Source organism: Coloeus monedula (assembly GCF_965178545.1).
Source record: "Coloeus monedula genome assembly, chromosome: 15".
Classification (NCBI taxonomy): domain Eukaryota; kingdom Metazoa; phylum Chordata; class Aves; order Passeriformes; family Corvidae; genus Coloeus; species Coloeus monedula.
This window is the reverse complement of record NC_138795.1, coordinates 2222546-2243783: the sequence shown is the minus strand read 5'-3', so window position 1 is coordinate 2243783 and position 21238 is coordinate 2222546. Positions and strand designations below refer to the sequence as shown.

The 21238-nt window shown below is 51.8% G+C and overlaps 1 protein-coding gene across 2 annotated transcripts in view; it reads left to right on the top strand.

Moving 5' to 3' along the window:
* The window catches only part of NEURL1B (neuralized E3 ubiquitin protein ligase 1B), a 122682-nt gene that overhangs the window by 78426 nt on the left and 23018 nt on the right, over nucleotides 1-21238 (top strand). The window contains exon 1 of one of the 2 annotated variants that reach the window (XM_082291669.1): nucleotides 15569-15635. The exons of the other annotated variant lie outside the window; for it this stretch is intronic. Coding sequence (XP_082147795.1) covers nucleotides 15605-15635 — 31 coding nt within the window. The 5' untranslated portion in view covers nucleotides 15569-15604. Of the gene's footprint in view, nucleotides 1-15568; nucleotides 15636-21238 lie in introns of those variants that run through there. 2 annotated transcript variants of the gene reach the window in all.

The window sequence follows — 21238 nt, the reverse complement described above, 5'->3', positions numbered from 1 at the left end:
TCAGTGCAGTCGTATTCTCCCAGGGAACCTCCCTGGCCACGGCCTCTCTGAGGAAGCAAAGAGGAGCCTGTGATGCTGTCTTGGGGTAAATTTATGATGTATATCCCATATCGCTGCCCTATGCCCAGAAATTAATTCTTGTGCCTTTCTATGCCTCTAATGCCCCGGTCACAATTCAGTTCAGCAGCAGCTGAGCTGTTCTGCTGAGGGTTTTCTTGTAGCTTTTATCACCTGTTTCCCCTTCAGCAAACCCCTCGTTCGTCCCTCCGCTGAACAAACGTTCAAATAAGAATTTGTGGGGCCGGGGGAAATCCCAGGAGATGCACTTTGCTGTAATCACAGAATGGGGTTGGAAGGGACTTCGGGAGGATGTCCAGTCCAATCCCCCAGCTCAGGCAGGTTCCCCCAGAGCAGCTGTGCCCTGAGCTCGGGGAGTTCTGCACCGAGCCAGAACAGCCCAAAGGAGCTGCCGGGAGTCTCTGTGCTGTCCCTGCTGCTCCCATTCTGGCTCCAGCGAAGGTCTGAGGAGAGACCTCTGCACACCCCGTTGCTGTTCAGGTCGGGGCACATTCCTGGGAGCAGCACTTGCCCTTTTACAGCTCTCGCCTCAGCTGTGCTTTGCTGCTGCTGTGTTTTCCCCAGTGACTCCCCAGAACAAACCTTTCCTGTGATTAACTGCCCGGCTGGGTTTAAAAGTGAAGAAACAACGGGGACTGAGTTGGGACAGGAGGAAAATAGAGACACGTGCATGGTCTGAGGCATGGGTGTGCACTCGGGGCTCTGGGCTGGGGACAAGGTGGGGATCGGGCACAGCTTGGTCGTGGAGGGCTTTTCCAAATGATTCTGTGGCTCTCTGGTGGTGCCTCCCTCCCCACCAGCAAGGTTTGAGGTACCTCTGTTCTTCCTAGGTGCGGGAAAAACGTGTGGGTAAACCAGGAAGGATTTAACTGTTCCTTGTGGGGCTTTAAAAATCCTCCTCCATGGAAAAAGAGGCCCTTGAGTTTAGATTTGCAGCAACCCAAGCAGTTATCCAGCTGTGTTTAATATCTGCAGCTCCCAAGGAATCTCTGGGTTCCTTTCCCATGCCTGTTGTCTTTTCTGACTGGTGTCCCAGGTGTGTTTGGGTGGTTTATTTCCTCCTCTTGATTTAGGTGACACTGGTTTTTAAACCAGCTCATCCCAGTTTGGATAGAATTCCTACAGACTTCTGGATAAGCAGCAAGTGCTGCTCGGCATGTTCTGGAAGGACAGCAGTGTCGGTGGTGTCTGGGCCAATCCCTCGTTTCCAGAATAGCCACATTTAGCTGGTTTTGCCTCTGGAGACCCATCAAAGTTTGTGTCACATCTGAGGATGCTGATGCACCTGAGCTGGGAAAAAATACAGGGGGAATTAGTGCCAGAGAGGAGCAGGGTGAGGTTGTGTCCATTTCCCAGACCAGAACAATCCCACCCCCCTGATGATGCCTGGCTGTGTCTGAGGAAGGATTTGCTCTCCTCTGAGGCCCTGGAAGGTGCTGCCTGGGCTGTGTTTCCCTTCCCAGCCCCTCCTGGTGGCTCTGGGGGGATTCATGTGCTGTGTTGTCATTCTCTGCAACAGCTCTGTGAGGTGTGAGTAGCTCATACTCCTACTCTGTGTGGTGTGAGCAGCCCCTTCCCAGCCCCTAATAACTCTCCTACTCATGGAAAGGGAGGGAGATGGAGCCAAGAGCATCTTTCTGCCCTGTGTGACACCACAACAGGGCTGCAGGGCTTGGCCTGAGTCCCCAGCGCTGCCAGGAGGGACCAACAGCTCACAAGGGACAATTCCTGTCCTTCCATTTTAAGCCTCTTTGTAAAAGGAGGGCTCTTTGCAGGTTTTTTTTTTTCCCCTTTTCTTCTTTTGATGCCAATCTCTATTGTTTGAGGAGCTTTTTGCTAGGAAACTGGGACTGGGGAAAAGGAAACTCAAAGACAGAGCAGCCAAACCCTTTGCAGGAATCTGCTCTCTTCTGAAGGTTAAAGCCTGTCATTTTTCTGATTTACTGGAAATGATTGGTGTTTCCTTTGTTCTGCTTTGTGGTGGCTGCTCTGATAAGCCCTGAGGGATACTTTCCCTGGACAGATCTGGAACTTTTACAGCAAAAGAAATTAGGAAAGCAAACCCATGTCCTGTTATTCCCTATTCCGTTTCTTGTAAATCAATTGTAAATCCTTGTTCCAGAGGAGGACTCAGGACTCTGTATCTATAATTTCTGGGGACTTTAAAAGGCTGCAGACCCTGAAGCACCATCCAGCCCAGGCTGCTGTGATGGGAGTGTTCTGAATGCACTGTCTGACCTTTGGTTTTTTGGAGAGTAGCTTCTGGGACCGACAGGGCTCAGAGATGGAGAGGTTTTGGAGCCTGATGTGAATTTTGCTGGGAGCCCTGAGCCCTTTCCAGACAGAGTTCAACCCCGAGATCTTTCCAGGACCAGGGCAGGAGAGAGCTGCAGCTCCAGACTGAGCAGGATTGTGTGTGGCCCAGAAATACAGAGAGATACTGCAGGTCAAACCCCACTGATAAAGGAATAAATCCCACTGATTTGGGGAATAAACACCTTCTCCCAGGCTGGGTGAGGATGGTGAGTGCAGAGGGGACTTGGCCAGCCATGATGCAGATCTGGTGCCATGTGAAGTGGTGCTGCTGCCACTCAATCCTGCTCTTTCCTGAGGTGGAGCCCTCTCACACGCTGGGAGCTGCTCAAGGGGTGCCGTTCCCTGGTTGTGCAAGAGCAACCCCTGGTTATCTGTGCCAGGGGCTCGCCCCTGCCAGGGGCTTCCCTGCCTGGAGCAGGCTGGAGGTCCCAGCCCACACATTCCCTCTGAAGCAGCAGGAGACTTCCCCAGTGCCTTTAGTGTGCTGCAGCCACCTCTGTGCCACTCTGTGCCACTCTGTGCCAGCTCCGTGCCACTCTGTGCCAGCTCTGTGCCGCCTCTGTGCCTTGGTTTCTTGGTATAAAATGCAACAGCCACCAGCCACCACCTCCCTGGAGTGCTCTGGGGCTGTTTGGATTTTCTGGAGCATGGAGACGTGTGGGAATAACGTGTCACGGGCATCCCTCCTGAGAAGGCAGAGCCTGGGCTCTCGTGGCTGTGCTGAGCTGCAGGACAAGCCTGCAGGGTGGTAGCACCTGCTGTGGGCAGCTTTGCTTGGAGGCAGGAAGAAAGGGAACCATCCTCTGCTTGGGGACATCTGCTTGGGGAAATTTGGGGACAGCAGCTGAGTGACCCCATTGTCCAGTCCTCCCACACCCCCACCCATGACTTAGGGGCCTGTTCCTGGCCATGGTGAGGATTTTTGTGCTGTGCTGCGAGGTTTTTTCAAGTCTGAGGGAGCACGAGGAGCCAGCAGCTGGGCTTGGTACCACCCTCGTGCCTTGTCCCTGCACCAGCGGGGCTGCAGGGTGATGGCAGTGCCACCAAACCGCGCCAGGTGACCCAAAAATCTGCCCTAGTTGGGCTTGTTTGGTTTCTTTTTCAGCTGGCACACAGCTGCCAGCAGCATGGTGGGAGCAGATGGAAGGAGACACACGGCAGTGCCGTTCATAAAATCCAGATGAAGGATTGAAACACCTGCTGGCACCAGGAAAAATGTTTGCTGTGGGATGCTAGGAATTGCACCCTGTGGTGCACGTGGCTGCTCACATGCATAATTTCCTCATCATTGCCAGATAAAAAGGCAGGTGATGGATGGGCTGGTGGAAGCCAAGAGCAGAGTGAAGGCAGCAGGCTCAGTCCTTGCCAGGCAGTGGAGATGATGTCTTGCAAAGTGTCCTTAATACCAAGAGGCATCACAAGTATCGTGAGACGTCTCCCCCTCTTTACTGCACAGAGATCTATAAAAGATGCTGCTTCCTCTTTTCTTTAAATAAAACACTTCAGTGACAACGTGCACTGCAAGAATGGGGCCTTTCCCTCAGGAGAGATGTGGGTTTAAAACACGCTGAGTGAATTCATGGTCACAGGAAAATCAGCGAGTGGTTTTCTGTTGATTTCACCTCGTTTTACCTCAGCGCAGTTCTTGCTCAGGCAAACCCTGCCCAGGCCAAAGGATGCCCTCAGTGAGATGAGCTAGAAGAGGTGCATGAAGAGGAAAACTTGACTGCCACAGCCAAGGGACTTGGAACCACAGATCTGCTTGCTCCAAGGGGAAAAGAGCTGAACCAGCAGGGATTGATTGCCCCTTGCCTGCTGTGCCCATCGACGCAGTTTTCCTTCAAATGCAGAGCTTCTGCCACGACCTCTGAGATCTCTGAGCCAGCCAGGATGGTCCAGACAGCCCCACACAGCCCAGTTCCAGCTCACCTGCAGACACCTCCCCACCCTCAGCACATCCAGGGGCATCCCAGATCCATCCAGGGCGTGTGACACAGCTGAGGTGTCCCAGCATCACCTCCCAGGCAGCCCAGGAAGCCGTGCCCACACTCCACGTCCCTTCCTGGCCGATGTCACCAGCCCTCCTGTGGCTCACCTCCCTCCTCTGGATGTGCTGCCTGGGGCACTGAAATGGGAAAAGCTACAAAAAAACCTGGCAGAAAGGTTTTGTATATCCTGCTGCTTGGGGAGGCCTTGTTTTCCTTGTAAATCTGGGTGAGATGCTTTGGGAAGCTTCTTTTCCAGACACTGCTGGGCCCTTCTCCTGGAAAAACCAGCTGCCAGGAGTGCACGTGTTGGTGTTGGCTTCAGGAAAGTCAGGTCACTGCTCCCCCTCTTGCCTTGTGCTGTGATGTGCCAGTGTCATCCTCATCTGTGAGCATCCAAAGCCTGGGATGGAGCTTTTCAAAGGGAAAGGTTGAATGTCATCCCAAATTCTGGACAGGCTTTAAAGTCCTCCTAAGTTTTGTAACATCTGAGATGTCTTTGAGCCCAAACCCAGCCTGGGGGTGTAATGAATTCAGCCTTCTCCCTCTATGAGACAGCTCTGATTCCTGTGGCTCTGTAAACATCCCCAAAGGCACGTGGGGCTGGAGTTGCTGCCTTTCAGCTGCCTCTCTCAAAGTGCCTCCCAAAGGAGGAGACCAATCCTGTATCCCCCTCCAAGGCACAGAGGGAAAAACATGGAGATTCACCCCTCAGCCTTGCATTTGGAAAAAAAAAGGCCAATGCAGGTGTAGCAGGATTTTGTAACTGCAGAGATTTCCCTGCCCGTGACAGCGGGGTTGGAACAAAATGATCTTTAAGGTCTCTTCCAACCCAAGCCATTCCATGATTTATTGGAGTCTCTTTAAAACCCCGTTGCATGACTCAAGGGGTTGTTATCTCCAGCCTGAACTGTTGAGTCTCAAGGGGGTGCTTTGGGTTTTTTAAACAAAAATATCCTCTCTTTATTTAATAGCTGAGATAGAAGGCTCAAGCCAGTATCTCCTGGGAAGACTCTAAAATTGGCAGCTAAAAAAGAAATCCCAGTAGGTTTTAAGAATTGCTGATGCTTTATAGGAGAATTACTGATCTTTATAGAACGTGGATGTAAATTTAATTTGGAGACAGTTGTGCAGATGTAGCACATCTTGGCACTTGTTTTGTTTTGCTGATAAGGGTGCACAGGAACAGGAGCGTCACTCGTTAGGACTTTCTGCTTTGTTCCTTCTGCCTCTTCCCTGGGTGGTGTCCTCGCTCACATCTCCACCCGCCCGTGCCTGCAACGCCCCTGTGGTCACTCAGGGCTTCACACCAGTCCTCGTGCAGTGGTTTAGGATCCCTGGTTACACTGGTTTTTGGTCACTGGTTACACTGGTTTAGGATCCCTGGTTACACTGGTTTAGGATCCCTGGTTACACTGGTTTAAGGTCACTGGTTACACTGGTTTAGGATCCCTGGTTACAGTGGTTTAGGATCCCTGGTTACAGTGGTTTAGGATCCCTGGTTACACTGGTTTAAGGTCACTGGTTACACTGGTTTAGGATCCCTGGTTACACTGGTTTAAGGTCACTGGTTACACTGGTTTAGGATCCCTGGTTACACTGGTTTAGGATCCCTGGTTACACTGGTTTAAGGTCACTGGTTGCACTGGTTTAGGATCCCTGGTTACACTGGTTTAGGATCCCTGGTTACACTGGTTTAAGGTCACTGGTTACACTGGTTTAGGATCCCTGGTTACACTGGTTTAGGATCCCTGGTTACACTGGTTTAAGGTCACTGGTTACACTGGTTTAGGATCCCTGGTTACACTGGAACCACCTTTGGGCTTTCTGATGTGTCCACCCAAGCCCCAAGCCCTTTTCCCCACAATGGGGCCGCAGAGGAAAGGTTTGGCTGGAGTTGCTGGGCGGCATCAGAGGGCAGGGAAAGCCCAAAAACTGCCCCGTTTCTGCCTTCCTGCCAGCCCTGCAGGCCAGGACCGATGGGAGATCCCCTTAGACTCAACTTTGATCCTGCTGTCACCCAAGGGAGCTCCATCTGTTTTTACAGCCCTTCTGAGACATGAACCCGTGGTTCCTCAGAAGGGTTTTTGTTGTTTCCATGGTTATAGGTGAGCACACAGCCCTGCAGTGGGAAAATCCCCGCTGAGTTTGGTGCTGGGCTGCAGAGAACCTGCCAGGCCCTGCCCTTTAGGTGGCTCTCAGGGGATAATTTGCTTTTCATTACAGACAAGCACTTCTACAGATTCCTGCACCAAGCCTTTTGGTCAAAAGGTCTAACCTGAAGCCTCTTGCAGGATTTTTTTTTTAATTAAAGCAGCTACTTTGTTGTTTTGTTTTTTTTTCATGGCAGGAAAGCCAGCAAATCTCTAGGCTACCTGCTAGAGAAGAAAAACCAGGCACCATATGCAATGTAGCTCTTGCTCTATCTCAAAAATGCCGAACTCTGGGAGAGAATTCGTCCCACCAAACGCCCACTAAGCACATTTTTTAAATCTGGTTTCTCAGCCTTTCAGGAAAGGAGAAGCAAAATCTTCTTGCCTGCTGGAACTGGGCCCCGTTTCATGAAATTAAATGGCTAAGGAGGGGGGAAAAATATATATCCAAGGCAAAGATGCTATTCTCAACAAAGGAAACAGTATATGCAACAGCTTCGGCAGCATTCCTGCAACATGATGTCTTTCCCTGCAGAGTCTCAGTCAGGAATTGATTGTCTGAGCAGAGAATTGCTCGATTCAGAAAGGCTTAAGGCACACTTCATGAACTGTTTGCTAAAAGGATGAATAGATGGGCATGTGTGTATATAAATCTATAAATCCTGTCTTGTTCTGCCCCAAAGAGGACAGCTGAGGTTGGGTTCTTTGTCACTTGGTTTCGTGTTCTCAGGGCTGGGGATAAAGGCAGCAGTGTCCCACGCACGGGGTCAGGATTGGATGCCACGGCTCCGGAAGGACAATCTGTGGACAAGAGGAGGTGGCATTTGTGTGAGAGCCCAGCTCACCAAGGGGTAACAGCCCTCCTGCTGCCCTGATGGGTTCTCAGTCAAGGGGAGGTCTGGTGAGTGTCTCTCATTTGGGCTCTCTTTTATCCCAACCATTTTTTGCCAGCTGATGTGTGGATTGTGATTTGAACTCCTGGGGCGTTTGGTGGCACCACTGCTGTGAGTTGTCACTGCCCAGCCCAGCCCTTGCACTGCCACGCCTGTTGCTGCCCCTCTGCTCAGGGATGCTCTGCTGTTTGGGCTGATTTGGCTGGAATTTTGGTGAATTTTGCCCCACTGGGGGGTTCTGGAGGAGGGGTAGGAGCTGGCACCAACCTCAGAAAAAAGAGAGAGGCGCTGCAGAAGGGATCTGAAGGACCTCTGCTGTGACCAGGGGTCCCCTGGGAGATGCTGAGCAGGGAGGGGAGGGTTCAGAAGCCACATGTGTCCCTCAGAGAGCCCTCCTGCTCCCCAAACTGGCCTTTGGGCAGTACTGTGGTGCCAGCAGAAACGATGCTCTGCGTGTCCTCCTCCTCAGAGCAAGCCGGAGGAGCCCACAGCAGAACAAACCTGAACCCCTCAGCCAAAGACCTGTTTTCTGTCAGCTGAGGCTGTGCCAGGGGGGAGTCTCTTCTAGGAAAACCCCCGGAGAAAAGCTGCGAGACCACACAGGAATCCCTACAGTGCCCGTGGGAGCAAATGTGAGCCCACAGCCAAGGCTGAGGGACATCTGAGCATCTCATGCTGGTTTGGGTTCTCTCCATAAATCCTGTGGGTGTCCCAGGCAAGTATCACAGTGACTCTGTGTCCCTGGCTCACCCCACGTGTATTTTTCCTCTGAGATGACACGTTGGGGACAGTCCCTGTGTGGCCCTGGCACGGCAGGTCCAGCTGAGCAGAGCTGCAGGGTTTTGGTGGGCTGTGCTCTGCCCCTGGCCCATGAAAAGCTGTCCCACAGCCCATCAGGCAATGGCTTTGTGCCTGGGTAGCTGCACAGGAGCACAGGCTGGGCACAGAGCTTCTTGCTTATAAATTAACTACAAGTCACCAAGGGTCAGCTCCCTTTTGCTCTATTATGCATGAAAAGATCAGGAAGGTCGAGCAAGAAGTGAAAGATTTTTTTTTCCTTGCTAGTTTTCTGCCTATCCAGTAGCCTTGTGCCCTCTCTTACTGTTTCATTTCAAGGGAATAATTCCTGAGTAGAGATTTAAGAAGTTGGTCCCATTTTTAGAAGGTGACACCGGCAGTAAATGCAGTATTTGTCTTGTTTTGGTTGGGTTTTCCCACGAGCTCCTAAGATGTAAAATATTATCAACTGCTGCATTTAAAAGTGGCCTTTCAGTCATTGCTCTGCCTGGGGAAATCAGTAACAGGTGAGAGAGCTCCAAGCAGGGGCAGAGGAGCTCCTCTGTTTGTGTTTCTCGCTTGTCATCTGCTCCCCAAAGAGCTCCCAGAGGTCAAACAATTCAGTCTGCCTGCTTTGTCTGTCACTGAGACCTGTCCTGCTTTCCTGGGGAAAAGCTGGGCTCCAGGCAGCCCCAGGAAAGGCCACTTATCTCCCCCAGATGCCTCCCAGTTCTGACAGATTCGCCTTGGCTGCTTTTCACAGAGCTCAGGAGAAACCCTCCCGCCAGCAAACGTGGAGGTTTTCTTCTCATTTCTTCCGCAGAATTTTCCTCTTCCTTCTGGGGAGGATTTCTCAGTCTCCCAAAATTCATCATGTGGTATTCGTGTCTCATGAAATGCATCCTCCTCGCCTGTGGAAATGCTGCTCCCTGCTCATCCCAGACCAGGGGCTGTGGGAATGGTGCAAAGGCAGACGTCAGGGATTCAGGGGTGGATTTGGAAATGGGCACTTGCTCTCCTGCCTGCCCAGTGACCCTTGGCTAAACATGGGTCAGTTTATATTTCCCAGCAGAGGGAATGGAAAGCTTGGGGGGGTCAGGGGTAGCCCTCGCAGATGTTGCCCTCTGGGTTTGTTTGTTTGCATCTCCAGAGCACGCTCTGATCCCAAACTTTTCCGCTCGGGGTAAACTGATTCTGGAATTTTAGTCCAGCCTGAAGTGGACACGTGTCCCCAGCCCCTGATCCACATGCACTTCCCCTTCCCCTGTGGTGGCTGCTTGTCACCACACGGACACTGAGAGCCTCCGCAGGGAGAAGGGGAAGGGGAGAGGAGTTTCCCCAAGGGTTTTATTTCTTTATTTTATCAATATTTGTCAGAAATCTTGGTTTTCCAAAGGGTCCCAGTTTGCAAATCTCCAGGCTTCGTGTTAGGAATTCCTATTCACCATCTGAAAAATCCTTACCCCCAGTTAGCTTGGGATTGGTATCCAGCACCCAGGGATTGTACCCAGCCCTTCCCAAGATCAGCCTGTTGCACTGCAAAGTCCTTCTGCTTTCCTCCCCTTACTGAAACAATAATTTGCATTGATGTAACGTTCCTAAAACCTCCTGGGCGAGCATTAGCTGACCCTGCTGAAGACACAGGCGTGTTCCTGCTCTGCAGACCAAGGAAGGAGGGCAGGAAGGAGGAGGGTAACAAATTTGTGAAGGTCACACAGCAAAGCAGGAGCAGAGCTCGGACTGCAATTCCCTTCTGCTCCTTCCCTCCCGCTCCAGGCACTGGCCCGCAGCACTGAGAGTCCAAATTAAGAGATTATAATGCATAATCCACACTGGTGTGCCAAGAATTCTCTAAATCATATTACACTGCCACATAAAACGATGACTCATTTGGTAACACAGCCCACAGCCGGTTCCTTTATGTTAAAATTACGTGGACAAGACTGGATTTAAAAAGAAAAAGGCGAGCTTGTTGTGTGTGTAGTGAATGCTGAGTTATAGATGCCTTCATGGATGTTATTTTGGCTGATGCTGAAGGAGCATTTGTGAGCCTGTTTGTTGACAGTGGTGCTCGGGAGCAGAGATGCTGACATTCCACTAACAATAATAGGAACTGCCTCTGTTTGTTTCTAAATTGGAAATTCTTCCTTACATGGGCCCAGCCCACCCTCCGCCCCCGCCGAAGGAAAGGGCACTCGTCTGGGGCTGGCAGGGGAGCATCTCCCAGCAGGGCTGGAGCTTCTGGGCTGCAGGGATGGCCCTTGTTTGGTCATGGCCAGAAACCTCTCTCCTCCCCACACCCATGGGAAGGGTGGAGAGAAAGCACCTCTGTTTATCCACAGCATGAATATCATGGCAGAATCAGCCCAGCTACACCTTTCCCAGGAAAAGATGCTGTCACCAAGTCTCCCTCTTGCTGCCTCTGCTGCCTCTGCTCTCCTTGCTCCTCCCTGCATCATCATCCTCGCTTCCACCCCAGCTCCTGCCCTTCCTGGCAGCCTCTGCTGCTGTTTGGGGACTGTCATTATCCTTCCCAAAGCCATTTGGGATGTGGCTGGTGCGAGTGACACTGAGCTGTGTTTGCTGCGCTGTGGTTTCACCGTTTCCTTTTCCTCTCCCTGCCTGGGCTTTAATTCCTGCAGCTGAGGAATCCGTGGCAAAATCCCTTTCTGCCAGGAATGCCCACATGTTCCTCAGCTCAGAGCTGCTCTGGCATCTCGTCAGAGGTGGCTTCTCCATCCCTGTGTGGCTGGCACACGTCACAGCCACCCTGCTGCACAGAGAGCTCTGTCAGGGCAGGTGCTCACTGCTCCTTTGCACTTTGGACCATGGGATCCATCCACCCCTGCAGGCTTCCCCTTCCCCATCTGCACCACATCCCATGGGTCACCTCTGGCCCAGCACCACTCTGCCCTGTATTCCAGAAAGCGTGGATTAATCTCCCAGCTTTGGGTAAATAAGCCAAACCTCCAGCAGGCACTGAGGGCAAGGATCAGGAAACAGCTTCGATCGCTGCGTGGTCAAGGCCAGTTCAAGAAGCTCTTTGCAAGATTTTCCTACTGTTGTGCTGGAAGCTCCTGCTTCCCCTCGTTTCTTGGAGGAGAAAAAAAAAGTCAGAACCAGTTTGTGAGCGTGACCTGTGGAGACCCTGAGCATCCTGTGCTGGTGCTGGGAGCAGGGGAGGGAAGGAATTGCTTTCAGCAGTCGGGAGGCGTGGGTGGCAGGAGGGCTTTGTGTGCTGCTGGAGGATGCTCTGTACATGCATCCCTCCTAAACAAATACCTCTTTAAGCGTGCATGATGGGAATCCAGGGAACAGCTTTTTTTTTTCCTTTTCCACTCGTCTCCAAGTAGGAGAGAGGCTTATTAGTACTCTCCTTCCATAGGCAAGATGCGGAGGCTGGGAAGTTGTGAGACGAGTTACATTTGCTTTTATCAGGCAAATCTGCTCTCTCCTGGACAGTCCCTTCAGCCAGGAGGAGGAGGAGGAGGAAAGCAAGCACAAGGTGCTATAGGCAGGAGCTATAGGGGGAAGCACACAACACCATCGAGCACAGCCACGGAAATGAACTCGTGTCAGGAGGAAGGAATTATTTCCGTGCTGCTGCTTCCATGCTGGATAAAAACCTGTTGAAGAAAATGTGTTGAATGTCACTGGTGTGCACTCAGAGGAACTGCAGTCTCTTGGACATGGTGGTGTTTGCAAGTTGGAAGGGCATTTTAGGCAGGGACAGTCACCTCACGTCTTTTTCCAGGGCATTTTCCATCTGCAGCCTCTGAGAATTCCCAGGGAGCTCCCGCTAAGCAGGGGAGGGAAAGGGAGGTTTCAAGGTGAGGTGTGATGGAAGGGAAAGCAGTTTGGGCAGTCTCAGAGCTCCAGACAGATGGAGCTGGAAGAGAAATGGATGCTCTGAGCATCTCCTCGGATTTAGAGTCACGGAGAAAGGAAAAAACCAGAGCCGAGGGTGCAGGGTGTGAAACGGGAGAAAGCTGGCAGCGCCCAGGCTGTGGAGCAGGGCTGGGCACAGCTCTGCAAGCAGCAGTCTGGTCTTTGGGGAAGACACATAACTCTGGGAAGTCCACAGGATTTCAGTGGAGCTGTGACAGAGAGAGAGCTGCCCAGTTGGAGTGTGGAGGAGCAGAACTGGTGTTTGCTGGGAGGCAGCCGGGAGCAGGGGATCTGCTGGGATCTGCCCTGGGAGCTGGGATGGGACTTAAGGGCAGGAGGGCTCCCTGCCCCACGGGCAGGCGGATTTCTCGGATTTATCGGTGTTTTATCTCGCTGTCGTTGGAAGAGCCGAGTCTGTCATTATTTCCTGCCATCTGTTAGAGACAGGAATGGCAGCTGCTCCCTGTGATACCTCGCATCTCACAACGGCTTTCAGCCCCCAAAACTCGAGCCCCCGGGGGATTCACAAAGACAATGCAACCCATTTGATGCCGTAAGAAGAGTTGCTCCTCGGGCTGGTAACAATCAGTGAAAATTTAGCTGTTCCTTGTAAGCTATTTGCATCCCTGGGAACATTACATTTACACAAATGTGTTTATATGACTGCTAATATTTCCTCTCTTGTGAGAGGCCTGGCCTGTGTGGGTGCTTATAGGAGGGTTTGTGTCAGACCCGTGTCTGCGACAAACCTCAAGGGGAATTCATCACATTTTTGATTCAGAAAGAAATTTGTCTCTCTTTTCCTTTTTTTTTTTTGGTCCATATTTTAAAGGCCTGGGTACACACCCTGCACAGCGAGATTTAGGAGTGATTGCAGTGAGCTGGGAAGCAGCTGTCTGACATCAGTGGGATACAGAAAGCCTCGCAGAGACGTTTTCCTTTGCATAGTATTATCCTGATCATACTCCTCTGATCCCACTGAGATGAATTTGTTATGAGGGACAATAGAAAATGCAGAGGGAGAAGCAACTCAAATGTGTGCAGCTAAAAGTGTCCAGTCCTGCAAGTTGGATCCAGCTCAGTTTTGTGGCTGCTCCAGAGCTCTGCTCCCAAGTTTGCCAGTGGCCAGCCTGTGACCTTGGACAAATCTCCTGGGTTCTCTGTGGCTCGGTTTCACCACTTATGAAATCAGGATAATGTCACTCACCTTGTCTGCAAAACGGTTTGAGGTCTAGTGATAAAAATTGCTAGGAAGGAGCTGAGGTGATATTACTGTTTTATATTTATGGGAATGCAGATAGCAAAGCAGGTGACACCCATGTGTGCAGGTCAGGCTGTCCCTGGGTCAGACTGAGGGGGAGAGAGGGAAGGGGATTTCTTCAGAGGAGCAGCCGTGTGCCAGCCATACAGAAGAAGCTGCTGAAGTGTGTTATCAAGAGTTAGCAAAACTTGCTGGAGCCGAAAGAATCTTAAAATGCTGGTGAGCTTTCATCTGTGGAGCTTTGGTTGGGCCAGTTAGGTTCCTCTCTGCTTCTCTCCAGGCTGACTTTGCAGCCCGCGCTCAGCGTCCGCTCCTGGATCTCTTTTACTCTCTCAGAGTGATTTCTGGGGAGGGTGAAAATCCTCCTCGCTGAACCATTTCTCAGGAGCGTTGTTTTGCGTTGTGACAAGAAGGTTATTTTAACAAACTCCCCGTTTTTACAATGCCAAGAAGCAGGAGCGTTGATTGCGTTCCTGCAGGCTGCCTCCGCGTCCCAAGGATGTGCATTTCCATTTTATTGTCTTCTATTTTTACCTCCTTTTGGGGAGGAGGAAGGGCTGGGACACCCTTGGGACGGGCAGTCTGTGGGCTGCGTGGCCGGGGTGTGGCAGGAGGGACAGGGACGGGGCTCGGGAGGTGGCACCCAGCCCGCACATGGCACACACATGAGCAACCCCCGGCTGTGCGGAACCGGCTGCTGCCGCCGGCTTTTGAAGGCGAATTTAAGCCCTAAAATAACAACTGCCACTCCCTGCTGAGGGAAAGCAGCCGCGATTAGCGAAGCCTCCCATTCCCCGCTGCCTGGTGACACGAGGACTTTCCCCTCTGTGTCACTAAGGTGACATTGCTGCCCTCCTCTCCTCCGCAAGAGGAGCGCTGGGCTCCTGCTGCCCTCTGACAGCTCCTGCACCAAAGGGAGCGGGAGACGTGTGCTAACCTAAGGAGACAGCAGATGGGTGCAGGCGCTTTTAAGAACAGCTGCTGGTGTCTCATTCAATAATCCCATTTTGAACGAATCCATATGATAGCAAAAAAATGCTGGAAATTCGGGTTTTCTGTCCTCTCTCATCTCCTGAGCCACACTTGACCTGTTCAATATGATCTAGGGATTAAAGGTTTGTTATTTTAGCTGCTCTATAATAGATCAGAGGCTGATGTCTGTCAGGCTATTGAGCTACTGTTCCTTGGCTCTCCCCCTCTTCCCACTTTTTCTTTTGTGTCCCAGGACTTGTGATAGTCCAGAGATGTCACTTCTGCTAAGGGACACGGCGGCTTTTTCCAAAGGTGTCGTGAGCCCAAGGTGTTGGTTGCAGCACATTTATGCAGCTCTGAGGCTCCCAGTTCTCCAGTCTTAAAACTCTGGAAGCTGCCTCAGGGAAGGAGGGCTTGGCACCATCACTTCTCAGCATCATCACCCCTCGGGCAGCAGAACTGTGGCCAGGAGGAGGGAGGGCGCCTTGCTCTTCTCCAGTGGGGCTCTAAACGTGTTTTTCTGCCTGAGATCCGAAGGGAAGGAAATTGTGGAGCCGATCTTGTCAATGCTGTTGGCCGCGGGCTGAGGTGTCTGTCCTTCGTCACCGTGGTACCGCCGTGCTTCAAACTAATCGCGCATTTGCCGGCACAACACTCCCGCTAATTCCCTCAGTTCCCAGGTGGGGAAGCCGTATCACCGAGACGCAAAGTGGCTTATCCAAGGTCACCCGCAAGGAAATGGCACGGAGGGGGAAAGAGCTCAGCTTTATCGAGCCCCGGTGTCCCCCAGTGCAGGCGGTGCCCTTCGGGAAGGTGTTGCTGATGCACAGGTGTGCTTGTGCTACGGGACAAAGAGGATTTTTTCTTTTTTTTCCTAGGAGGGAGAGGCAAAAGGTCTCTCAGGGATCTCTGCGGGCTCCGGGGAAGAGCCGGGCCCTCGTTTGCCCAAAGCCCCGGCTGGCAGCTCCTCCGATAGATGCCAGCGGGTGCTCCCCGGAGCTCCACACCCCCGGAGGGGCACTGGGGCAGGGATGGGGGCAGAACAGCACATCCTGGAGAGGGACAGAGCAGCACATCCCGGAGAGGGGCAGAGCAGCACATCCCGGAGAGGCACCGGGGCAGCGATGGGGGCAGAGCAGCAGCACCCGCGGCTCGGGCGGGGCGGCTCCGCGGGGCGGGGCGGGGGCGGGCGCGGAGCGGCGGCGGGAGGCGGGCGCTGTCCATGGCCCTGCGGAGCTCCGGGCGGCCCCGGGCTCCGCCGCGCCGCCGAGCGAGCGAGCGATGGGCAACACGGTGCACAAGACGCTGGCAGGTACCGGCCGGGGCGCGGGGCTGCGGGCGGGGGGCGCGTCCTGCCCCGGGGATGCTGCGGGCGAGCGGCGGCAGCTGTGCTCCCCACCCCCCGGTCCGAGGCTCCCCGGGAGAAGCCGAGCGTGTCAGCAATCCCGGGAGAAGCCGGGCGTTCCAGGAATTTTTAAAATGTGCTCGTTTTCGGTGATCGCGGCGGGCGGGGATGCTGAGCGCGGGGCACGGCTGCGCCCGCGGGGTGAAGCGGGGCTGATCCCGCAGCTGGAGCGGCGATTCCCAGCCCTCGGACCGAGTCCTTGGAGGGGCTTTCTGGTTCATTTCCCCTTCTCGTTTTGTTTTTTTTTTTTAATCCAACTTTTTAATGGGGAGAGACCGCAGTTGTTCGGAGTCGCCGGAAGAAAACTGCAGTGGGGTCTGAAATGTTCGGTGGGCTGCCCTGGTTTTAAAACTGCCTTTTTAGCCAATTCTGCACTTACACAAGAGCTGTACAGATTCTTTTCCTTTGCAAGTTCGTAACTGTGGGGCTTTCCCCCCCCTCAGAGAATCTGTGCATAATAAAAACAGTTGGTCTCTATAGAATCAACAGTGTTGAATTACTGAGCCCTTGCCAGGCTGTATCTTCAGCTACTTTGCTTTTCTTCTCTTTTCTGCTCTTGCAGAGCTCCTGCATTGCATCCTTTGTACTTCAGGCTCCCATAAATAAAAAGGGTATTATTAAACTTATTTAAAGAAGCAGGAGGACCTATTGAACACATACACGTCTCCCTGTAATCAGCCAGGGAGCTGAATATAGAAATAAAGAGAGGAATAGATTTGCATTTGGATGCGCCGTATATTGTCTTTGCGAAGAGAGGGTGCCTGGGACCTTGAGGGCACAAAAGAAAGCTGCTAAGCTTGTGGTTTAGCTATGAAGCAGTGATTAAATTTCTAGTTGCATCTCCTCCCGTTCTCTGTTACATTTAAATGGGACGTTAGCTCCTTTCACAATAAGGAAGTTTTCATTTTTTTAAATACTTCACCAACTGGCAAATAAAGGCGTCGTGAGGAGCGCATGACCTTGGAGAAAATTTATTTTGCGGGTTGGCTTTTCAGCTGGGGGCACATGCAAAAAACCTGGGGTGGGGGGGGGGAAAAAGCCAGGGGATCATCTTTGGGTCAGCAGAGGTTACCTCGGTCAGGCTGGAACTTCCCAAAGAAAAAATATCTGTACCTGCTGGGCCGTGGGATCTCGCTGAGAGCTCTGTTCCAGAAGGCTGGGAGTTGTATCAGCCCTTCTGCCTGGTGCTAGAACAGTCTCTCCTGAGCAGCCTCCACATGCTCAGCCTTACACACGTGAATTTAAAAAAAGGGATGACATCAGCTGCACCGCAGCTCCGTGATTCAGGACTTCCTCGCGGTGCTTTCAAAAGGAGTCGTTAAAAAGGAAAAGTTTGATGGGGGAAAAATGAAGGCTTGATTTATGGCAACCTCCCAGCTCAAACATTTGTTCTGGTGGCCTAGGAAATCTCGGTGGTGTCCCTCCAGGTGGAGGCTGTCTGGGAGGATTGCACCGCTGGGGATGGTCCATTTGCAAACATTTGTCAAATTGTGCAAGGCAAAGCTATGCAGGACACTTGAATGCCTTTGCTGAGGGCTGGATGACGCTGGAAACGTGTCTTTCCCCCAAATTCAGTTTGCTTTTCACAAGAGTAATGACAGTCCAAGGGAGCTGTTAACCTGTGGCTGCAGAGGAGCTTTTGGATGTTTGCAATTTGGAAGTTTATAAATGTCTTTTGTCGGGTTGGACCCCATTCAGCAATTTTTCATATGAAATTGAATTTCAGATGGATTGTTTGTCTTTCATTATCCAAATGGCATTGCGGAGGGGAAGCAGGTTTAGAACTGTTCTTGGAACAGTCCTTTTGAAAATTAGGAAGTTTTTCCGGAAGACTGAATGGTTGGATGAAATCCTATTTATAAATGCAAGGGCTGTTTAGAATTACTCAAAGATTATCAGTCAGAATTAAGTCTTTCCTTTTCTTGGTCCAAAATGCACCTCCTTCTTCACCCTGCAGACTGAGCAAGGCACTTTCCCTCTCATTTTGCCTAACAGAGGAATTGCTCTCTGTCCCACGGACTGAAGAAACTTCTTAATAAAACCCAAACAACCAAACAGAACATCTTCAAACTGAAATTTGCTTACTTGTGTTAAATTGATCCACTGCAGAATCACTTCTGTCGTTTTGTTCACCATAAATAGCTCAAGGTAGGAAAAGCCTTTTCAATGAAATCAAATGTAGAGGGAACGTGGAGGGACCTGGCTCCTGGAAAAGCCAAACAAGCAACAATTCAGGTTTTATATAGAAAGGGCAATGCTTTTCTCAAACAGCAGAATTCAATTTTAAATCGTATTGAAGACGACTCATTTTTTTACCTTTGTCCAAATGTGCTTGAGGCAAACCGGGCTGGTTGCATCTTTTAAATCCTTGCCCAGCCTCATCCGTTTCTCCCCACATTTCCACGGAATGATACAAGAGCACACGCCATCGGAGCCGGAGGGATTTGTGCCGGGAGCTTGGGAAACTCGTGTTTGCCAAGTACCCTCTGGTTAACACACAATGGGCCCAGGCTTTGTCAAATTAACAGCGAGGTTCCAACCCGAGCGGCGCTGAAATGAGTAATGAGGCTGTGGCTAATGAGAGGCAGCTTCTATATTTGAACGGGGTGAGGAGGCATTTGAAGGGAAAAGAGCTGGGATGTGTCAGATATGCTTAACAACAGGCCTGAGGTGCTGCTGGAAGCCGCTCTTATCTGGGTGACAGCTAAATGATACACGACATGACACGGATGCTGCCTCTGGGATGCTCCGGGAGCGGCGCCGGCCCTCCCGCATCTCCTGGAGGAGAAGGAGGATCTCCCACTGCATCTCCAGCCCAGGCTGGGAATTCACGCTTGGATGTCGCTGATTCCCTGCTCCCCTCGCCTCCCCGCTGTCCGAGGTGGTTTGCGGGCGGCTGGGGAGGCGGGAGGGAATTGTTGGTTCCTGAGGCACGGCGTGTTCCCGGCTCCTGCAGGTGCTGAAGTGGCTGTGCAGCACTGCAGGTGACGGGCAGCACCTGGCTGCCGGGAGGCTGAGGGCTGCTGGTTCCGTGGGATTCATGGCTCTGTGCCTGGTTTCCTGCGGGGCTGCGCAGGGAATCGCTCTGGAGCTGGGGTGAGAGGAGCAGGAAGCATGACAAACCACCCTGGTGTCGTGGATGGGGCTCCTTCCTCCATGGAACTCATTTCTCCAGGCTGATTGCTCTCCGTGGCACGCACAGGGCTCAGAAAATCGTGAAGAACCAGTGTGAGCAGGAAGATGCCGGGAGCTCAGCGGGGCAGGCTTGGGAGAGGGGAAAATCCCCATGATCCATGGAAACCCTTCTGAGGAGCAGCGTCCTGGAGGCTGGGACGGCAGCAGTGTCCCCGTGGTGACAGGGTGAAGGTGGGACAGCTGCTGGGACAGGCAGGGTGGGCAGGAGGCACTCACCAAGTGCAGGACTTTCCAGTTGGGATCCAGTTGTTGGTCCTGACCCAAATAGGGGCATTGGTATTTAACAAAGAAGCCAAATTCCCTTTTTAGAATCTGGCTGGGATCTGATTGCTGTGCTTCTCCCACAGCTTTCCTCACAACTGCAAGGAATACCAAGTATGAGTGGCATTTGTGTCTGGTAAACACAAGGGAGAATGGGGCTTGTTCTGGCAGAAGTGACTTCGTTGCAAGAAATTATTTTGTGTTCTTAAGGAAAAGGCTTCTAATCATTAGTATCATCTCTCAACAAGGCAGAAATCCCAAGTTCAGACCTTCATCAGGCTGGTGCTCCCATCTGCCAGGTAAAACGGGGATGTTTGGAAGGTCCTGGTTACAGCAAAGCAGCAGGAATTTACAGCTTGTGGGTTAAAAATGACATTTCTGTGTATTCCTTTTCAAAATACCAACTCACTTCTAAAAAATGAGGAGCAAAGTCCACTCAGTGGGGAAAGATCTCTCTGCCTTTTCCAGGGGCTATAATCTCACTTCAAGGAGCACTTCTGTTTAGATTTATTTTCTGGTCCCTCCTCCCTCAGTTGCTAGTGATGCACTGTGGGAGGAGTTCTTGTTTTTGTCAGGAGTTCAGTAAATTGTTTGATTTGGATCCAGTCTGACTTCAAGAAAACTACAAAATACCACTTCAGGTTGTTCTGGTTTGAGTGAAAAGGGTACCTGTTCAGACCAGTTTTTGGTTTGGGTTTGGTTCAGCGCCGATCAACACTGACTGCAGGCGTTAATCCAGCCCTATTCTGCCTGTTTTTCTGCATCCTTAGGCTGGGAGTTGAGGTTTTGAGAGTCTGGATTTTGGTGACTCCCCGTGTGACCTTTGAGCAAGTGGCTTTATCACAGAATTGCTTTGAATGTAAGGAAGGTAGGAAACCCTGGCTCACATGGGGGTACGAGAGTTAATTAATTATGAAGCATCTCCAGGAGGAAGGTCATAGAAGTGCAAAAAAAAAAAAAAAAAAAAAAAAAAAAAAAAAAAAATTAATTCACTGCCTTCTTAGCAGCCTTTTGCTTTTCCACTCTCCAAAAGGAAACCTGTGAAGCTGCTCAGCCTTCTGTGTGATTTAGAGCTGGAACAGATTGATGTGTACTGAGGACTCTCTTTAACCACTGTGCATGCCCCAAACCCTGCTGCAGCCAGCTGGCACGATGAATCCAGCGCTGCCTTTGGCACCTCGGCTGTCGAGGCTGGAGGAATGACTGTGCTCCACTCCAGGCAGGCATCCCCTCCCAGGCCAGCGTTAAATGGAGCTGTGTCATTCCCCGTGGCCCATGGGCTGTCACACACACACAGCACGGTGCCAAGTGTGTCATTAAAGCCAGAGCTTCCCCTTGCTCTCCACTGGGTAGTGCTGGGCAGGTGCCCTCTCTTCTCTTTTATTGTTTATGCTCCAGAGGGGAATTGCTTTGCTCAGAGGTCTGGCAAACAGCACTTTCCCTCCTTTTATTCCTATTTATTTCTTCCGATAATTGCTGCAGGCTAGGAGGACCCGCGTTGTCACCATCTCACCCTCCTGTAGATGCCTGAAATCCCACCCCAGAGTCTGTGTGTGTAGGCAAAACCCTCGGAAAGGCCTCCCCGCAGGCCGAGGAAATCGCTGCTTCCCAGCACGTTATCGTTTGACAACCTATGGAAGTGCTTAAGGATGTTTAAGGCGTTTAACCGGCGGCAGTCAGGTTTGGATGTGCGGGCATTAATGTTTATTTGACAGGAGAAGGATGAGTCACTTGCGAGGCTTATGCCGGGTTTCTCTCCCTGTCCTAGCGAGGATCCTCCTCGCCAGTCACATTCCCTGGCTTTCCAATCAGGAATGCAAATAATAAGCACCTCTGTCCTCCTGAGCTCCAGTGGATTTAGCAGCCGAGCTCCTTGGGTTCTGGAGCTGCGCTTTTGGGCAGTCAGTGTCCTGCGGCAGGGTTTGCCTTGAAAGGAAACATTTCCCTTCTCCTCAGCATCCCACTGTTTACAGAGCCTATCTGTGCGGCTCGGCAGCTAAATTAGGAGCAGGCTTTCCTAAGGTGGAGCGTGCACGTCACCGTGATGGATGTGG